The 19,772-nt window shown below is 36.6% G+C and overlaps 3 protein-coding genes across 9 annotated transcripts; 1 reads left to right on the top strand and 2 right to left on the bottom strand.

Moving 5' to 3' along the window:
* Nucleotides 1-15: 15 nt before the first annotated feature.
* On the bottom strand, nucleotides 16-3,767 carry LOC111324787 (QRFP-like peptide receptor). Of its 7 annotated transcripts, none has more exons than XM_088736600.1 (6): nucleotides 3,667-3,767; nucleotides 2,832-2,871; nucleotides 2,213-2,349; nucleotides 1,846-2,116; nucleotides 1,178-1,435; nucleotides 16-920 (listed from the first exon to the last, which is right to left on the bottom strand). In XM_088736600.1, the coding sequence occupies exons 3-6, from the start codon at nucleotides 2,329-2,331 to the stop codon at nucleotides 606-608; spliced, it is 963 nt and encodes a 320-aa protein (XP_088592726.1). In that variant the 5' UTR covers nucleotides 2,332-2,349; nucleotides 2,832-2,871; nucleotides 3,667-3,767; the 3' UTR covers nucleotides 16-605. The 7 variants fall into 7 exon arrangements, with proteins under 7 accessions (XP_088592726.1, XP_088592723.1, XP_022784155.1 ...); XM_088736597.1 differs by lacking the exon at nucleotides 3,667-3,767 and adding an exon at nucleotides 3,472-3,591 and having other exon boundaries at nucleotides 2,543-2,871; XM_022928420.2 differs by lacking the exon at nucleotides 3,667-3,767 and adding an exon at nucleotides 3,472-3,575.
* A 2,367-nt stretch (nucleotides 3,768-6,134) lies between these two features.
* On the bottom strand, nucleotides 6,135-18,787 carry LOC148721456 (uncharacterized). Its single transcript, XM_088735966.1, has 5 exons — nucleotides 17,160-18,787; nucleotides 9,446-10,491; nucleotides 8,747-8,788; nucleotides 8,014-8,211; nucleotides 6,135-7,031 (listed from the first exon to the last, which is right to left on the bottom strand). Exons 2-5 carry the CDS (start codon nucleotides 9,497-9,499, stop codon nucleotides 7,002-7,004), a joined length of 324 nt encoding a protein of 107 aa, XP_088592092.1. The 5' UTR covers nucleotides 9,500-10,491; nucleotides 17,160-18,787; the 3' UTR covers nucleotides 6,135-7,001.
* Nucleotides 12,951-15,377, top strand: LOC111324758 (uncharacterized). The gene is made up of 2 exons (XM_022928388.2): nucleotides 12,951-12,961; nucleotides 13,025-15,377. Exons 1-2 carry the CDS (start codon nucleotides 12,951-12,953, stop codon nucleotides 15,375-15,377), a joined length of 2,364 nt encoding a protein of 787 aa, XP_022784123.2.
* Nucleotides 18,788-19,772: the final 985 nt, after the last annotated feature.

Genomic DNA, 19,772 nt, shown 5'->3' with positions numbered 1-19,772 from the left:
AAAGTGAGGCAGCAGTTTGTATCTTGGAGATTATCCTCCATTTATTTTTATGAATGAAATATGTTGATCTCGAAACCTATCTTACAGGTTTCGGGTTGAAATGGATATATATCTAAAAAAAAGTTTCTTTTTAACAAAATCCAACAATGGTCGTGGTTCACTGAGTATGTAGCGTAGCTCACGAGCGACTTCTAGCAGTCTCATTATCGCAACTGGTAGTACTCTGGATTTTAAAACTTTTCTGATTGAAAATTTGCAAATCAAATTCAGTATCGAGGATGTGTCATTACAGAATGTGCACGTTAAAATTCATTTTCTGGTATTATTTGCGCTACGCCACTGTTAATCGTAATAAACGGAAAGAAACAAAGTTCGGAAAAAAATTTGCGTTAATTTTTTAAAGGTGCTTGATCGAGCTCTTTCAATTTATAGGCTGACTTCTAAGCCGATGTAGACACTTTACAAGTCATCTTGTGAGTGCGAGTAATCCTGAGTATACAAACACCACCAGAAGTACTCTCAATTTGTTTAATGTACAAATGATATCTAAAGCAGTCCTCTTTATCATAACTCTTTCTAACCGATGAAGTCAACTATGATTTCAACTAAAACCTAGTCTCTATTTCCGTACTTTCCACGGTCGTATTAGTCCTTGGCCTGGGTGCTACAGCACGTGCGCAGCAAATCACTCCCCTGATCTTTTGTCTGTACTGATGGCTCAGGAGGGCATACACGAACGGGTTGATAGCTGCATTGAACAATACCATTATATCGACAATGGCAATGTGTTTAAACTTCATGTCCAGAGTGGACATAGTCCTTAAGGCGTATTCAACTGACTCTGCTCCCCAACCTACTGCAAAAATGACACTGACTGTTATGACCATTAAGGTGGTACGTTTTCGCACCCTGATCACACCCTGTAATAAAGAAGACAAGGAAAGTTACTCTGGTCAACTTAGATGCAGTCTTAGAGTCCAATTTTTTACAATCAATTCCTTGATTTCTCTACAAGAAATAACGTAAAACGCTAGAAGCGCAGAAATTGCAAGTGTCCAAGTCGCGATTGGCTGGGAGGATGGTACTAAATTCTCGATTCCTGGATGTTTTTCGCCGCTCAGTTGAAACCTTATGCCATGTATAATTCGGTGAAAGAAAGTTTGACCTAGCCACTTACTTGTTGCTTACAGCTCAGAGGAAGGCAACTCTTTGGTTTAAACCATAAAGGGTACACGACTTGAGAGTAAAGAGTAATCATTATACCAACAGCTGCAACAGTCAGGAACAACCATGCAATACAACTGCTTGTAGACATCCACTTTTCGGGCCAGCTTAGTACACAGTGGTTTTTCCCATCTTCTTTCTTAAACGTACGGGCAAGAAAGAGAGGTAGGTTAAAAATCACTGAGAATATCCAAGAACAAAGAAGGATCACCTGAAAAAGTAAGTGAAAGGAAGGGTGCGAGTGAGGGTTTTGTGGACAAGGCGAACAACGAAAATATATCGAGGCTTCTTGTCTAATGTGTCACTTATTTACATGCAGGTGCTCATGACCAAATTGCATTTTTCACTCATAATGCCCAAGCGACGCTAAATTACCGGCGCTGCGCCTGTTGATCTGGGAAAATATTAATATTTATCTCGATTTTAAGCGAGTTCCCTTTAATTTCCCCTATACTTATTCCTTCCACGAGCCGAATAAGTTTCATAGCATGTACACACACAATCATTTTTTCGGCTATCGAGTGGCGTTACCAAGCTTGTGAGAAGAGTATGATGATGATATAACAGTGGAAAACATTAAAACAAATATGTTATAATAATCCAATTTATTCTATTACTCACCTTCAGTTTACATTTAGTCATTTTTCTATTTGGATCTAGAGGATATACTACAGTATAATATCGTTCGAAGGCAATCGTAACCAAAGTAGCAACTGAGGAAACTCCAGGAATCCAAGCAAAATTTCCACCAGTCACCAACTTGCATAGGATGGAACCTTTTACTCCCTCTGGGTGACTTAAAGTCAAGCTGACAATAAGTTTTGGTGTAATAAACGTCGCAAACAGAATATCGGAGACAGCCAGGTTCATGAGTAGATAATTAATGGGAGTCCTTTAGAGTCAAAGAAAGGTAGACATGATGAATAATAATGATGATATACCACAAAAGACCTTTTACTTGACTGTTGTATCGTTTCCAGCGACATACCTCATTTGACGATTCCCCTTGATAATCAAACAGACAAGTGTATTGCCAGTGACGCCTACAACGACGAGGACTAAGAGCACAGCGATAATCACAATAGAAGAAACCTCGTACTTGACCATTGTGACTTAGTCCTCAGCCTGAAAATTATCCACAGCATGTAGCCATATCAATCATTTTCTGTTATTTCATGTTCGTAAAGTAAACGAACACTAATTTAGCGCGTCGCCAGCAAGTCGCACCATGTTCTCCGGAAGATTTAATTTTCTGGTGCTTTTATGGATGGACACGATCACCTTATTACAAATGGAGACGGTTATTACAAATGATCACCTTATTACAAATGGAGAAGGACGAAGGACCTTTGACTCCTCGAAGTTTTAACTAGATATTAAGCAAAAAGAGAATTTAGAAAAAAAGTAATACCGAGAAAAAGAGGCGCACTTCGCGATGTTAGATTGAATTCAACATTTGTTATGCTTTTATAAGGTTTAGTACCATCTGTCTAAAAAATAATAAGAAAAAACAAGCGGATCTGCTTTCTATTCACTAGGATGTAAACATCACAAGATTATCGAACCATTTTCAACCAAGTTATAAAAGAGTGTTAAGAACGTTTCACCTGTTAAAACCGATGTAGAGTAGTCTTAAAACCAACTCATCTAGAAAAATTAAAAAAAGAAAAGGCTAATTAAAGGGTAATTACTCCGCTTCCTTGAAGCAAACAACATCATACAATACCAACTTACACAAAGTTCAGGCGCATTAAAAATATATGAAAATATGAAGTAAGATCAATAAAAGTATACTGAAAAGAATCTGGGCTTAATAAAGCATTTAAAAACTTATCAAGCCGTTGATATATGGGTTTCAATATTAAACAGGAATAGGCCATCACAAAAACTACCGTCTGGGCTTTAGACAGCAACGACGGTTTCTTAAAAACAGTCAGACTGGATTTGCAAATTTTGACGACTAAATCTTTAAAATTTTGCTGATAAAAGCGTCATGTTCTTGTTTCGCAAAACAATATGATAAGGTAAAGCGCGCAAAGTAGATGTAGTTAATCTAAAAAAGTGTCAACTATAATTTCATGATCGACAAGCGAATTCACGATCCTTTCTCATTTTAATTTCTTAGATGTTTTATGAAAACAACAATACGGAAAAAAAAGAATATGAGCGAGACAAATACAAAGCTTACCGACATATAATGAAAGCAAAATTTAGTATATGCCGAATCGAGAAATGTCCAGCACTTACCTGATCTAAAAGAGACTTCAAGGAGCGAACGCCTTACGGCCGAAGCGTTAAAGATTAACAGTCAAACTTCTTTAGACGACAAATTTACGACGAATCAAATAACGGAAGATCTTAGTTAAAAGACTAATTGCTTGTGACTGACAGTTTAATTTGAAAAATAGACAGTCATGGTCATAATTAATATAATTAACCTACCTGATCCAAAAGAGACTTGAAGGCGCGAACGCCATATGGCCAAAGCGTTAAAAATTAAAAGCCAAACTTCTTTACACGACAATTTTACGAAGAATCATACAATGGAAAGTCTTACTCAATACACTAATTGCTTGTGACTGGCAGTTTAATTTCAAAAATAGAGTCATGGTCATAATCAACATAAATTTCAAAATTAATGCAATCAGCTGGTGGCAGTAACACGTAGTGCGTAGGAAATAGTCTCATGCAGTATGTCAAGGCGAGTGAATACATTTGCCCATATAAAGATCCATGATGACGTTTGAAAATGAACTTACTGGAGTACAGCTGTTTATCTGATCTACGAAGTGATTTACTGACAAGACTTGACAAAGTGCATTAAAAGTGAATCGATGCCCCTTCAACTTAGAGGTTTTATGTAATAAGAATTCAAATTAAGTTGAAAGTGGCAAGACAATTAAAAAGGGAAAGAAACGTCAGCGATGTGTCAGAAGAGAAATAAAATGCTGTTAACTATCTCAAGTCTTTTGCATAACTCGGCAGACGAGGACTGAGGCCGGGGTAAATTTCATTGAAATTATAGCTATCTTAAGGGAACGCTTACAAACCCTTCCTGCTGTCCATCAATCGATAACGGCAGCTTTAAGTAATCATAAAAATAGTAATGACATCAAGGTTAGATTTTCAATCGATTATATCGACAGGCCTTTAGGAATCGTGAGTTTCGTTATTAATCTTGCGAAGGCTGTTTTTTGCTCGATTGTTCAAAACATCATTGCTAGTATTAAAGATATGTTTGGACACAGAGCACCTGCATTTTTCTTATTGTGTTTTGTTGTTGAATTTGCCTCATTTTTCGGATTATTTCTCATCCGTGGACACTATCAGCTAATTCAACAGTAGCAGAGTTTCAGAACTGCAGAATTTTTTCACCAAATCGAAATAATTTCCAAAATTTACATGGCTTTAGTGTCCCCTGATTTTATTGTACGTTTCCTCTTAGAAAATTGTGTTGAAACTGGGAATATTAAACTAAGTAACAACTTGCTTCGCTTTCACCATAAGTTCTGTCATTCTATTGAGAAATTAATGCTAGATAGTAATGTGAAAATGCTTCAAGGTAGTTACCTCAATGTACATGATGTTGTATATCAATTAAAGCATTGTAGTTAACATCTAGCCGTAATCTACCACTGCACGATGCGTTTCGCCCGAGAAATTATTACTTCAGTTTTTGGAAACTTCTATTTTCGGAGAATTTCACTGAGGTGACGCAAGCTCCATTTGACGGAAGTACGACGAAGGCCTGAAATTGAAATGAGTGGAATAGTCTTGGTAGATCAACAGCACGGAAAAGGGAAATTAATTATTAAGTTTAAAATGTCACCGAACCTACGAACCATATAGGATTTAATGCTAAAAAGATCTTGTGATCCTTAAAGAAACTAAGTTCTCGACGAGGTACATTTGCATAGTTTCCACGCCATGTGACTGTAACAGCAGACACATTTACGCCCTGCGTAACCATTTGTGTTCATGTTAGATCCAATTACTTCGATCCATTCTTAGATGAAGTCGCAAACATACAAAGTTGGGCTGCTGAAAATCGAAAAAAGGGAAGTTGTGGCTCGTGCGTGGGAAGACCATCAAACCACTTCCTGAACCAATCTGGGGGCATTGAAAGGAAGGAAGAACTCACACTATTGGGTGTAACTTTGAATTAGCATCTGTTTCATTGGAACACACATTTCGAACATATGATTAGTAAGGCTAGCTCCAGATGATAAAGATTAAATATGGAATTGTTTGCAAGAAATTACTCTTACTGTTACTATAGCGTTATCATGTTCACTTTCGTATACGCCATTCACGTGTTGACAGGAGTCTATGAGTGTGAATGTCTCGCGCAAATTGACAAATTTTGCAGGTGCGCAGAAAAGTATGGTTATACAAGCAAAGCTAAACCTCTTTCAGAAATTATAAGAGAGAATGACATGTTATTGTGAAGAAAGGTAGTTTTTATTGACAATCTCTGCAAGGGTGATGTCCTTTCTATTTATTTATGCCATTCATCACTTCCCACTTAACGTCTTCAGAGAATTTATGCCAATTTCCTCTCAAACTCGGAGCACATAAGACTAAATGAGAATAAGTAGTTCATATTAAGTTCCGATGACGGGCTAAAATCCGCGAAAAACCTTTGAGTAACGAAACCTTCACATGAAATACTTCGAATTCGTGCAATTAACCTAAAAACATAGAAGATATCATGAGGGTATGCATATGGAGATGCATACTTTTTTATTTAGTTTTGAAGCCCATTAAAACAGCATTTGATAAATCATTCCTTCAGCTGTCAAGGTGACCTGCCGACAAACACCCTTAGATCTCAATAGACCGGTCAGATACCCCGACGGTTTTCGATCAGTGTCCGAAATCTAAAAGAACAATCTTAAATACATCCATAGGTCAAGGTTAATTGTGTATCTTATCAAAGCTTAGTTTCCTCAGCTGTTTCAGCCCGAGCCCTGGGTGCCACAGTGCGTGTGCAACATATCATTCTCTTGATTTTCTGGCTGAACTGATGATACAGGAGGGCATACACAAAGGGGTTTACCGCTGAATTGAACAACACCATCATTGCAACAATGGTTATTTGAACAAAGCTGATTTTGAGAGATGTGAGAAATCTCAACACGTATTCAACTGATTCGGTTCCCCAACAAACTGCAAAGATGAAACTGACTGTTATGAACGGATACTATCGAAGTGACTCGTTTTCCAACCCTCAGAGCACCCTGGGCATTGAGAAAAGACATACATTGCACTGAGTCAGCAAAGAAACATAATAAGATCGTTATTCAATAGGACTGAACAATGTTTGTCACAACGTTGAGAATAAAGGGAGATGGAGAATAACAAGAAAGAGGAATTTCATTTTTATATTACTTCTTTAACTTGTCTTTATTACTGTTATGTAAGGTGTTCTATCAAGCAATTGTTCATTAGATATGCTTTAAGCAAGATTATTGTCAACGAGAAAGCCTAATTCAGGACATGCTCTATGCATGTTTAACAAAAAACAGAACTTATTGCAATCAGAACTTACTTGTCGGATAGTTTAATGGACTGTTGTCATTACTGGCTTAAACCACAAAGTGCAGACGACTTTGGAGTAAAGCGCAATCACGGTAACGGTTGAAGAAATAACTAACAACAACCATGCTAAACAGTATACTGTGATCATGATCCATCTTTGAGGCCAGCTTGAAATACAATGGTTTTTCTGTTCATCATAAAATTCGCGTAAGAAACTTGGGCAAGTTAAAAACCACTCAAAATACCCACAAGCAAAGAACGATTACCTGCAGAATAATAAAATAAAAACTTCAACATATATCACTTCCCTACAAAACGTTCCTTTTAAATTATTGTGTGTTTATTGTTACATTAGCTAAGCTTACGCAATGGTCTAGCGCATGCGCAGAAAAGGACTAAGCACATGTTTTGGACACAAAGTTTATATTCCTTGATCTAAGATAACTAAATAAAATTACCAAAAGTAGCAAATACTTTTACATTCATGAATGATTTGTTTCAAATATGCGCATTGAAAAGCATGAAAGGAGTCTGTCTCTCTTTTCACATACTCTCCACTACCCTCCTCTCCCTAGTTAATCTCTGTCTCTCTGTTCAAATACTCTCCACTACCCTTCTCTCCCTAGTTAATCTCTGTCTCTCTGTTCACATACTCTTCACTACCCTCCTCTCCCTAGTTAATCTCTGTCTCTCTGTTCAAATACTCTCCACTACCCTTCTCTCCCTAGTCAATCTCTGTCTCTCTGTTCACATACTCTTCACTACCCTCCTCTCCCTAGTTAATCTCTGTCTCTCTGTTCACATACTCTCCACTACCCTCTCCCTAGTTAATCTCTGCCTTGCTTGAAATTACTATAAGATACTATCACGTAACTAGCTAGTTATTGACAGAGTTAACTGCTTATATTTTTCTGCCATGTCGGTGATGATATTGCCAACTGAAAGAAGATAAAAGCAAATATGTCGCGAATTTAAGAAATATATGAAATTTTTAAAAGACATGTTTCGACAGTTCTTCTGTCCTCTTCAGTTATAATTTTTACAAAGAATAAAGTTGTATTTAAAATTCGTGATAAATTGCTCATGGGACAAAACAACAATAGAAACAAAACAATGTCTGTGATTACAAGGAAAGTTTTAAATTGATATGATGCTGAGTTGACGATCAAGTGTAGGTTGCTCCTCTTGAATATGAATGGCTTCTTTGATTAAAAGCTAATCGGTCACCAGGCTTTGTCATCAACATACCTTCAGTTTAAGCTGGGTCAGTTTTCTTTTCAGATCAAGCAGATACACAACGGTGTAATATCTTTCGATGGAGATTGCCACCAAGGTAAAACCTGAGGCTTTTCCGGCATTCCAAGCCAGATTCTCTCCAGTCAGCAGCTTGCAAAGAAATAAACCTGCCACTCCATTTGATTGCCTCAAATTGTGGCTGACGATAACCTTTGGTGTAATAAAGGTTGCGAATATTATATCGCAGACAGCAAGGTTCACAAGTAGATAATTTATGGTCACTCTGTAAAGTTAAAAGGCGAGTTCAAAAAGCTACATGATATCGATACTGAATTTTTAACTCTTAAAGGAAAATAACGTACAATTCTGAAAATCTGGAAGTAAATGGACTCTTTTCATCATAACTTCGTTCGAAGATACCTTTTTACAATTAGACAAACAAGTGTATTGCCAGCAATGTCCACAACGACAAGCACTAAGGTAATTACGACATGAGTTGATTCAAACTCAATGGTCGCCATAACCAAAGAAGCCTCAGAAAATTACTTAAGTGATAGTCGTTTTCGAATGAATTTGAAATTTAATAACCAAGTAATATTTTATGCAGACATGACTTGAACAGCATTTTGTGTAAACATGTCACGAAGGGTTTGCTTTGGATATAATAATCTCACACGATTCCACTAAAAATAAAAATTCGTGGCAGAAAAAAGTCAGATCATGTATTCCAAATCTAAAGAGTTACCTTGGCATCTACGGACGGAGTAAGAGAAAAAAACATCGCAAGCTGTCAAAGATAATATTAAATCATTACTCCATATCTTAAACCAGCAACCCAAAAACATTCCTGATAAAGTCTCATCAATGAGTGAAAAACATCTGGAGATGAACTGGACAGATCATCAACCTTTAACCTCAATATTCTAATTTTACTTAATGACTAAGATTATTATAGACAGTTTAGGAAAATTATTTTCCACTGATGGCGTAGAGTATTCCTGCATTTGTCAACTGAGTTTACTTTGTATTCGCTTACTTGTCATGATAAATAAGACGAAAACTACAAATAAAATGGCAAATATGAGGTTTTCTGCTATGGATTTTGCCAGGTTCGCCTCTACTGAAAAACAATTGGTTACATCAATGGCTAAGCCATAGAATTGCCTTGCTATTGAAATTTCTGTGTTTAGAAAGGCGTAATTTGTATTTAAAAAAATTAATAACAAAACCAGATCACACATTTCCGCTACAAAATTTAAATTTTGTATGAGTAAACTAAACCATCTTTATAGAATCAACAAAATAAAGTTATGAAACGCTCCTTTTTCTTTTTCTTTTTTCAACGATAATAAGAAGGCTATCTAAAAAATTTACAAAAGCATTGGATACAATGTTTTGATTTCAGTCTCAAACACAAATCGACACGATTAAAAACACTACTGACCAAACCCGTTGGGAATCGTTTTCCATCGATAGAACAGCCGCATAACGCGAACATGTCAGGAAGAGTTTTCTTGCGATACCTTAGATCATTACAACAACGTAGTAACTAATGGAAGATTGTTTTCTGCAAACATCGTAAGAACAATAAAACTTAAATAGCAATAATAAAAAAAGGTCAAGAACGGTTTTTATTTCATGCATATTGAGATTCACGCATATTGTATATTGTAAAGTACTATCGTTCATGTCACTGATTGGACGAACGCTGTGTTCTCCCAGACGTTAGCTTCAAATTCTCGAAATGTGTCGGTCAATAAGAAAGGTAAAGGATAAAATAAAGGAGAAGAAGCTCATTTGCAGTTGTCAAAAAACATATTTACTGAATCGCTCTATTCGGTTTCTTACAAACAAGAGGAAGCTTGTGGTATGTGATAGACGCCAAAGACAGACTCAACCTGTAAAATTTGGGGAATGGTGATCGCTTGCAAACTTAAACAAGAATACACTCTAGCTTATGATGGAGAGTAACAACTGCAAAATCGATTTGATAAGACATTGCTGCGCCAAGCGTCAAGAGCCAATATCTTCATGAGGGTAAAATGTTTCTAAGCTGACTTTATCTATCCTATGATATCTATGCTATGATGAATCTTGCCAGGCCGATACACTTGCAGAGGGATTATCGAATAATTTTGTCGATATCAATTAAGGAGTCTCACCGGGGACAGTTTTGGGACCAGTCTTGCTCTATATTATGGTTAACAATATCACGGCCGCGTATGATCCAGCTTAAAATCCGCTTTCTCAAAAGTTAAAAGTTAAAAAGTTTTGAAGTTTGTTGATGAAATCACGCTAAGTGTTCCTGTTAGATCCAGTGACTTTGATTCATCCATAGACAAAGTCCAAAGCATGCAAAGTTGGGCTGCTGAAAATCGAATGACCTTAAACCTCAAAAAAAAAAAAAACTGGGAAATGGAGGTTCGTGTGTAGACCATCAAACCACTCCCTGAACCAATCTGTGGCAATGAAAGGAAGGAAGAACTCACACTATTGGGGGTAACTTTGAATGAGCATCTGTGTAGTTGGAACATATTTCGAACATATGATTAGTAAGACTAGCTCCAGATCATTTATCTAAAGAGTTTGTAAATATGGAATTCTTTGCAAGAAATTACGCTTACTGTTATTATGGCCTTATCATGTCCACTTTTAAATATGCCGATGAAATGTGTGGAGGTGCCAATGAGTGTGAATTTCTCCCGCAACTCGATAAATCTTGTAGTCGCGCACAGAAGTATGGTTATAGAAACGAGTTTAGACCTTTCAGAAGTTATAAGAGAGAATGACATGCTATTGTGGAAAAAGGTAGTTTTTATTGACAATCGCTGTAGGAGGGATCTCCTTCCGAAGAAGAAAACGCAGATACTTCACAAGAGGGGGCTAAAATGCATATTACCAGATATTAAGTTACTGTTTTCATGGAGATCTATTTATTTATGCCATTCGACACTTCCCCTTCACAGCATGAAATTTTGAATTTACGGTTCCGTAAAGACGTCGTAAAGAAAGCGTTAAGATCCTCTTTACTTATCTTTACGAGCTTCTTTAGACTTTCGTAAAGAAAGTCTTTACGCGATGTAAACGGTTGAATATAAAGATCACGTAATGAGACTATAAACGGTTTCTTTACGCGTATTGTAAAAAATCGTAAAGCAAATGTTTACGATATTTTACGGTGATTGTAAAGTGTTTCGAAAGGCGATCTTTACGCCTATTGTAAAAATTCGTAAAAAGGATGTTTGCTAATTTTTACGGCGACTGTAAAGCTTTTGTAGTTTTCCGTTTTCTTCAGTTTTAATCCGACCATTGCAAACGTAGATTTGAGTTAATTTAACGACATACTCTTATCAAACGCGCATCGTTCAGGGTCTATTCAGAATTTTACGATATTTTACGCTTCAATAAAACGGTCAAACCTCTTAGAATGCACCCAGTCCCAGGAAGAACTACAACACATTTCGCACTTTCCAATTTATTTTATTGTCTTACTGTAACGAAACGTTCATAAATACAAGAAAAGAATTGAAAATTTTATAAATATTCTATTATAGACATTACTGAAATATATATTATCTGTTATAACAATATATTGTCTCATTGGTGTCACACACCCAGAATACCCTTTGCACGCATGCTTTTCTTTCTTTTCAAATTATGGTACAATCCAGCAGAAAATAACCAGAAAATATACACATGTGGAAGAGATTTCTAAAAGAAAATAATGGTTTTTCCCATTCCAAAATTGGCACTGGTCTGTCTTCTAAATTTACCTGGGAAAAACAATGCAACTGGAACAATAAAAATGTAAAAAATGGTTAAAATACCTATAAATTCTCTTTTTGGATTTGTTGATGGTTGGAAACAACCACTTAAATTGACTTTATTCTAAAAATCATATTTTTTGAAGATTGAAAAATCCTGTGCAATGCCATGTATGTGGATGAATGTAAGTACAGTAGTTATATTACATTATCAGTTTAGCCACAGCTGTTCGTTAAAAAAAAAAATACAAAAATAGTAAAAGTGACATTATATATTTAAGTTATTAGAAACAACAAGAACAGGGATTTTTCTACACCCCATTTGAGAAAATTATTTCCTCAACCTTTTTTTTCTGTTACTTAAAAAGAAAAAAAACATTTTATTGTGGCTGAAGACACTAAACAAGAAAATCGGGTATGAAAGGGCTAGCCATCCTCATTCAGTTATTAATCACAAAAGCATGAATAAATGACTGACATGTGCCTTCCCTCAGTGATTATTGACTGATTTTTTTCATTTTTAAAAGAAACTTTGGCTTAAAGCAAGAGAAACCTACAATTTACATGCAATTTCACCAATGCGATTATTTGGCTTCGTGAAATTTTTTTAAGACAGTAGCTATAGTTCAAAGTATATACCAAAAATCGAAGGTGTTAATCAAGGTTGCTAGCTCTTTCAAAGCAACACTCCCTGATTAATGTCTTCCCCGTGCAGGAGTGCTAGTAGCCACTGGAGTGGAACCACTGGTACTCTTTAATGCCCATTTTGGGGTAAATGGAGGTGGACCTCTTGCAGACACTCTTTCGGAGACGACTCTTTCAGTTTGGAAGTTCCGAACATGGGGCTTCAGGGACTTCTTATATTTGAGATCAAGCATGTCTTTGAATTCTCTAAGACTTGAACTTTCCCATGCCAACCTTTTCGTCAGGAATCTCTTTCTTTCCGGTCCATTTTCATCATCTGAAACTTCACTTTCATCTGAGCTGGTGTATTCTATAGTTAAAAATTTTTTACCACGCTCCTTTCTTTCATCGTTCCAGTCTGTCATCTGGTCAATTGCTGCAATTCGACGAGCAACTTTCTGAAAAGGAAAGAAAAATTTCTTTATTTAATATTATAAACAAAATAGTGTTTCTTTTGGAAGTTGCTCACACATACTAACAGGCTGCTTATCAAAAGTAAACATGAATAGCCTGTGACTTGCCTTATAATTACACAGGCTTATAAAAAAGGTTCTTTAAGGTTCTTTAAGGTAAAGGTTCTTTAAGGTGCTTTCTGATTTATCTGGTTGTGAATACCTTGAAGATCTGGTGGCTATCATTCCTTCATCATTGTACCTTCTTCGCAAGTTTGCATGTTTTGATCGTGATAACTTTGTCAAGTATGCTGTTTGCTCCAAGTGCAGTAAGCTTTATGACATGAAGGACTGCACAGAAATTGACCATCGAGGAAAAAGGACTGTCAAGCACTGTCAATATAAGCGATACCCAAGGAGTGCCACTTGTGGAGCACCTTTAGCGAAAAAGGTTTTTCTTACCAATGGAACTGAACAATTCTATCCTCTTAAGGTATACTGCTACAACAGTGTTAAAGAGAAGCTTCAAGAAATGGTTATGAGAGAAAATTTTCCACAACAATGCGAGTCCTGGCGTGACCATCAAAGTGAAGAAGGCTACCTTGCTGACATTGTTGATGGACAGGTGTGGAAGGACTTTCAAACTGTTGATGGTGAACCATTCCTCAGTGCTCCCAGAAACTACATGTTCATGTTGAACTTTGATTTTTTCCAGCCAATCAAGCACAGGAATGATTATTCTGTAGGAGTTCTCTACCTGGCAAATCTTAACCTACCAAGAAGTATGCGCTTTAAATGGGAGAATATCATTGTTGTTGGCATTGTTCCTGGGCTGGATAAGGAACCAGCAAGTCTCAATGAGTTTTTAGCACCACTTGTAAAGGAAATGAAAGTCCTTTGGAATGGAGTGTATCTAAAGTCAAGTTTGTGTCGTTTACCATTGCGTTTCAGAGCTGCACTTGCCTGCATTTCTTGTGATTTCCCTGCTGCCCGGAAAATTTGTGGCTTTAAGAGCCACAATTCTCATCGTGGTTGCTCTAAGTGCTTTAAGCTCTTTCCTGGAAATGTTAAAGACTCATTTGACTTCTCAGGTTTTAAAAGAGAGGAATGGCCAAAGCGAGAAATCCATTCTCACAAACAACATGCAAGAAAGTTGTTAAAGGCTAAAACTAAAAAAGAACATGATCTATTAGCCAAACAGTATGGACTATATTACAGTGTTCTTCTTGAGTTAAGTTACTTTGACTGCATTCGGTTCACTGTTATCGATCCAATGCATAACTTATTCTTAGGCACAGCAAAATCAATGTTTAAGCTGTGGATGGAATTATGCCTTCTTAGTAAGCAAGACATCCAGACAATGGAGAAACGAATCAAAATGTTTGATGTTGGAACAGGGCTTGGGAGACTGCCACACAAAATGTCAGCAAATTATGGATGTTACACGGCATCACAGTGGAAAAACTGGACACTTGTCTACTCTTTGTTTGTTTTGGATGGTCTTTTACCTAAAGAACATATGCGATGCTGGCAGGCGTTTGTGTTGGCTTGCAAGTTCCTGACAAGACCGGTTATAACTGCTCTGGAATTGCAAAAGGCAGATTTAATGCTTCTACAGTTTTGTGAAAAATTTGAGCAGCTCTATGGCAAACTAAAGTTGAAACCAAACATGCACCTCCACGGGCATTTAAAACAGTGTGTATTAGACTATGGCCCAATTTATAATTTTTGGTGCTTCAGCTTTGAACGATTCAATGGCATCCTTAGTAGTTTCAAGACCAATAACAGGTGCATTGAAATTCAGCTGATGAGAAAGTTACTGTCTGATCACTTCATTTCAACTACTTCATTGCCTAATGAGTTTGAAGAACACTTCCTTCCAGTTTTCTCTCACCATCTTACAAACACTGCTGAGAACATCATTGACATTGTCAAGCTAGGGCCTAAACTGATTAATGCTGCAATTTCAAACAACTTGTTGGAAATTGATTGGAGAATGCTGGAAAGAGAAGTTTATCTACCTCGTTTCCACAAAGTTAGGGCTTTGGATGAAGATGAGCTCTCTTCCCTTCATTTTGTTTACAAGGCTATGTATGGAAATGTCATCACAAACCTTGACTGCCTTGCAAAGACTGTGCGACGATTTGGCAGTGTTGTTATTGGCCCAGAAAAATTTGGCTCCAAACTTGAATGCCGGTCACTCAAGTCTGCAAGAATAGTTGCATCATGGACTGATGACCATGGCTTAATCAGACCTGATGCTGGACTGCGACCAGGCAAAGTGGATTGCTTCGTTCAGCATACGTTAAAAATTGGATCTGAGAGTCAACAACATGTATTTGTCCTTGTAGACTGGTATACTGAAGATGAGAACAAGGACAAGTATGGAAAACCTGTTGAAATTTGGAGAAAAACATTTCTACCTGGAGGCCCATCACGGTATCTTCCAGTGGCCACAATTCTTTCCAAATTCGTTGTTGCATCTACATTTGAAGACAAAGTTGTCATAGTTCCTTTATTTCGCACCTTTTCCTAGAGCTGTTTAGATTCCCCAAGAAACTGATTTTTATTTTTGGCGTGTATACAACAATAACATTATACGTTCCTATTAACATTATACATTCCGAGCTTAGATTTATATCTGTATGCAGTAAAATAAGGCAGTAAATTATATTTCTATAAAGTACATGTACTTATCGAGTGCACAATTTTATTCAAAGAAATAACAGTAAAACCTTGCGAACTCGTGGTACCACTTCACCATGGCAACAGATCAATGGTTCAATATTTTTAATATTCTTTTATTTTCATTGATTGTTTTACATAGTATTATAGAAATGATGCTAAAACGTTCCTCGCAAACAGTGTTTTTATTTTTGCTTTCTCTGACATGTCTTTTTCCATTAACATTTAAATTTTTGAAATCTACTGAGGTAGTTTTTTTTTCAATAAATAATAAATAAATTCCTGGACACGTAGACAATGTGGTTTTCCAAATTTGTTGGTAAACATCTTTAATCTTCATTAAAGACTTAAATAAAACGCAACTTGAGGGGGTGGGCAGAAAATGCTGAGTATTCTTTGTTTTCACGTGACGTCATCGATATTCTAAAATGATAAATCGCAGGGCCCCTGAGTTTTCAGCTTTCTTTGGTTATTGAACATCCTAAATGCATCTCCTTTTGAAGGTTTTCAGCTCTTACAGCTCTTATACTCTTACAGCGATTTTTAGCAATCTAAACAGTCGAGGTATCGTGAAAAGTGTTTATGTAAATATCTGCTAGTTCTAAAGGGCGAGCGGATCGATTTTTACAGCAGAAGTGAATTCCAGATGTTTTCAGCGATTTCCGGCCGCCATTACTGTGTCCCAGACTGGGACACAGTAATGGCGTAATGGAATAGAAAACACGCAGGCCAAGGCAATCAGCTGATCTTATGGCTCGAAAAGCTTCCTGTAATAGGCATTATGTAGCTTGTACGCATTTTTGTTCGTTCAATAATACATGTTTCAAAAAGAAAAAAAAAACTAATCTCTCGAGCTCGAAATGGGGAGCGCCTATTTTAAGTTATTAAATATATTGACGCGGACAGCAGGTTTATGCCTGTGTATGAAACAACGTAAAAGAAGAGATTCTGATAAACACGAACATAAAATTAAAGACGTGTAAACTTATTGTGCGTAAAGAATGATAAAGGTCCGTAAAGAACAGTGCGTAAATAATCGTAAAGGATGTTAGAGACGCTAAAGTGTCACCAGCGAAATTGCTCAAAATACATAAAGTTTTACCTAAGACAGACGAAACACGATTATGTCAATTTTTGGGGGGTTACTAATTAGAAAGCAGTGAGTTGTATCCATCTTTGACCCATATTCTTTACGAATATGTAACATTGTTTACGTATTCTTTGCGCGTTCCTTGCATTTACGCGTCTTTACGGAATGCGTTACTTTTCCGTAAAGAAAACGCCATATATTTACGGATCTTTACGCAAATGCTAAAGATACGTAAATTCATCATTTCATGCTGTGCTTGACGTCACAAAGGACCAAAATGTGAATAAATAGTTAATATCAATCTCCAATCTTGGGCTAAATTAGGTGAAAGAAACCTCTGCGGTAATGAAACCTAGGTTAACCATCACATGAAATGCTTTCGTGCAATCAACCTACCAATATGGAAGGTCTGGGGCATGCATAAGGTAATAAATACTTTTTTAGTTTAGTTTTTGAAGCCCCTTATCACAATAGTTGATAAATCGCTTAGGCTCACTCGGTTGTCAATAGAAGGATGGCGATATACCAGCCAGACTCCCCGACGGTTTTTGATCAATGACCGACTTCTAAAAGCACTCTTCATACGTTCATAACGCGCATAACTCAAGGTTGATTCAGTTTCTAATCAAAGCTTAGTCTCTACAGTCGTTTCAGCCCGTGGCCTGGGTGCCACAGTGCGTGTGCAACATATCATTCCTTTTATCTTCTGTCTGAACTGATGATTCAGGAGGGCATATATATATATATGCACAAAGAAGTTTACCGCTAAATTGAACAACACCATCATGTCAACAATGGTTATTTGAACAAAGCTGATTTCGAGAGATGTGAGATATCGCAAGACGTATTCAACTGATTTGGTTCCCCAACAAACTGCAAAGATGAAACTGACTGTTATGACCATCAAAGCGACTCGTTTTCGAACCCTCAGAACACTCTGGGAATTGAGAAAGGAAATACAATCAACTGAGTCAACAAAGAAACATCATCAGATCGTTATTTAATAGGAGTGAACAATATCTGTCCCAACGTTGAGAATATAAGATGGAGAATGACGAACTTCATCTTTCTTATTCTTTAACTTGTCACTTAATTGTTATGGGAGATGTTCTATCAAGCAATTTTTCAATAAATATTTTTAAAGCAAAATTAAGTAGATGTTATTTTAACCTGGAAGTTTACCGACAATTCTAACCCTCCAATTTCTTCGCATATTTCTACCTACTTGAAAAGAGGTATCTTCATTTGGCAGACACTTTCGTTATGTGCAATGTGGCTAAGAGCCGAGGGCGACGATTCTCGTAAGGGCTCTAACACTTTAACCCTCCAACATGCTTGTAAACGAGAAAGATTTGAATACTATGGTTTTTCTGTTCGTCAAAAGTTCGTGTAAGAAACTTGGGCAAGTTAAAAACCCCTGAAAATGCCCACGAGAAAAGAACGATTACCTATAGAATGATTACACAAAAACTTCAACATCTTTTATATAAATAATGCAAAATGGTCCTCTAATTGATTGTGTTCTCATGGAAGTGTTTCAAATCAGCACATCAAAAAAAGTGGAAAGGAGTCTGCATCTTTGTTCACATACTTTTCACTAAACTCTCTCTACGGTTTCTGCCCTGCTTGAATATAAACTATAAGGTCATATTACTTAAGCGGTCTTCAAAAAAGTGAGGTCGCTAGTTACTGAGTTAGTGAGTGACTAACAGTCTCTCACAAGGAGCTTTATCTTTGACATACCTTCAGTTTACGTTTGGTAAGTTTTCTATTTGGATCAAGCGGATACACCACAGTGTAGTAGCTTTCGAAGGATATCTCCACCAAAGTAAGAACTGAGGTTATTTCGGGAATTCAGGCCAGATTCCCTCCAATTAGTAACTTGCAAAGGACTAAACCTGCCACTCCATTTGGCTGCCTTATATTGTGGTTGACGATAACCTTTGGTGTAACAAATGCAGCAAACAGTATATCAGAGACAGCCAGGTTCACAAGTAGATAATTTATGCTCATTCTGTAAGGTAAAAAAGCGTTTTCAAAAAGCTATGCATGATAGCGATACTGGAGTTGAAATTTTAAAGAAACACCTAGCATACATCGATTGTACGAGAGATGTCTCAACTTAAATTTCTAAAATCTGTAAGTTAACGGACTCATTTCGTTATTCTCAAATTTTACACATACCTCGTTTTAAGATGCCTTTTTATAATCAAACAAACAAGGGAAGGGCATTGCCGGCGATGTCCACAACGACAAGTAGTAAGAGGACGATAGTAGTCACGACATGAGTTGATTCAAACTCGACGACCATTTTCGTAACAAAAATGGCTCACATATACTAAACTTATCTTTTTAAGCTTGAAGAAAATTCACCGCAATAAAAGAAGCTTCAGAAATTGACTCTTTCTGCGTTTCAATATAGCAAAAAATGTGGTCATTTTCGCATGAAATTGAAACTTAATCACCAAAGGTTATGTTATGTAGACAGGTGAAAAGAAATTAGTGCAAACATGTCACGGACAGTTTGCTTTGGGTGTAATCGCGTACGCTTCCATTAAATAATAAAAATATATGGCAGAAAAAAAAAATCAAATCACGTATTCTAACCTACAGAGTTACCTGGGCATCTGCAGACGTATCCAGAAAAAAAACGAATAAGAAAAAAATAATGATATGAAAAACAAATTGAAATGAAATGGACATATCTTTAACCTTAAATCTCAATATTCTAATTTTATTCACCAAGATTATTATAGACAACTTCGGGAAATCATTCTCCACTGATGGTGCAGAGTATTCCCGCAGTTGTTAACAGAATTTACTTTGTATTCACTTACTGGTCATGATGGGTAAGACGCAAACTATATATAAAATGGCAAATGAGGTTTAAAGCTATGGAGTTTGTCAGGTTCACTTCTACTGAAAACCAAAAAGTCGCAAAAGTAAGGTGTTACATCAACGTCTAAGCCATATAATTGCCTTGTTATTGAAGATTCTGTATTTAGAAAGGAGTCATTTGGAATAACAAAATTATCAAAGCCAGATCACACATCTCCGCTCAAAATATGAATTTTGTATGAATAAACTAAATTATCTGCATACAGTAAAAAATATAAAGTTATCCAACGTTTCTTCTTCTTTTTGGTTTTCAGTGAT

This window comes from Stylophora pistillata, chromosome 10, assembly GCF_964205215.1.
Source record: "Stylophora pistillata chromosome 10, jaStyPist1.2, whole genome shotgun sequence".
In the NCBI taxonomy this organism is placed as follows: Eukaryota; Metazoa; Cnidaria; class Anthozoa; order Scleractinia; family Pocilloporidae; genus Stylophora; species Stylophora pistillata.
The sequence above is the reverse complement of the archived record's forward strand: the minus strand, read 5'-3'. Positions and strand labels throughout refer to the sequence as shown.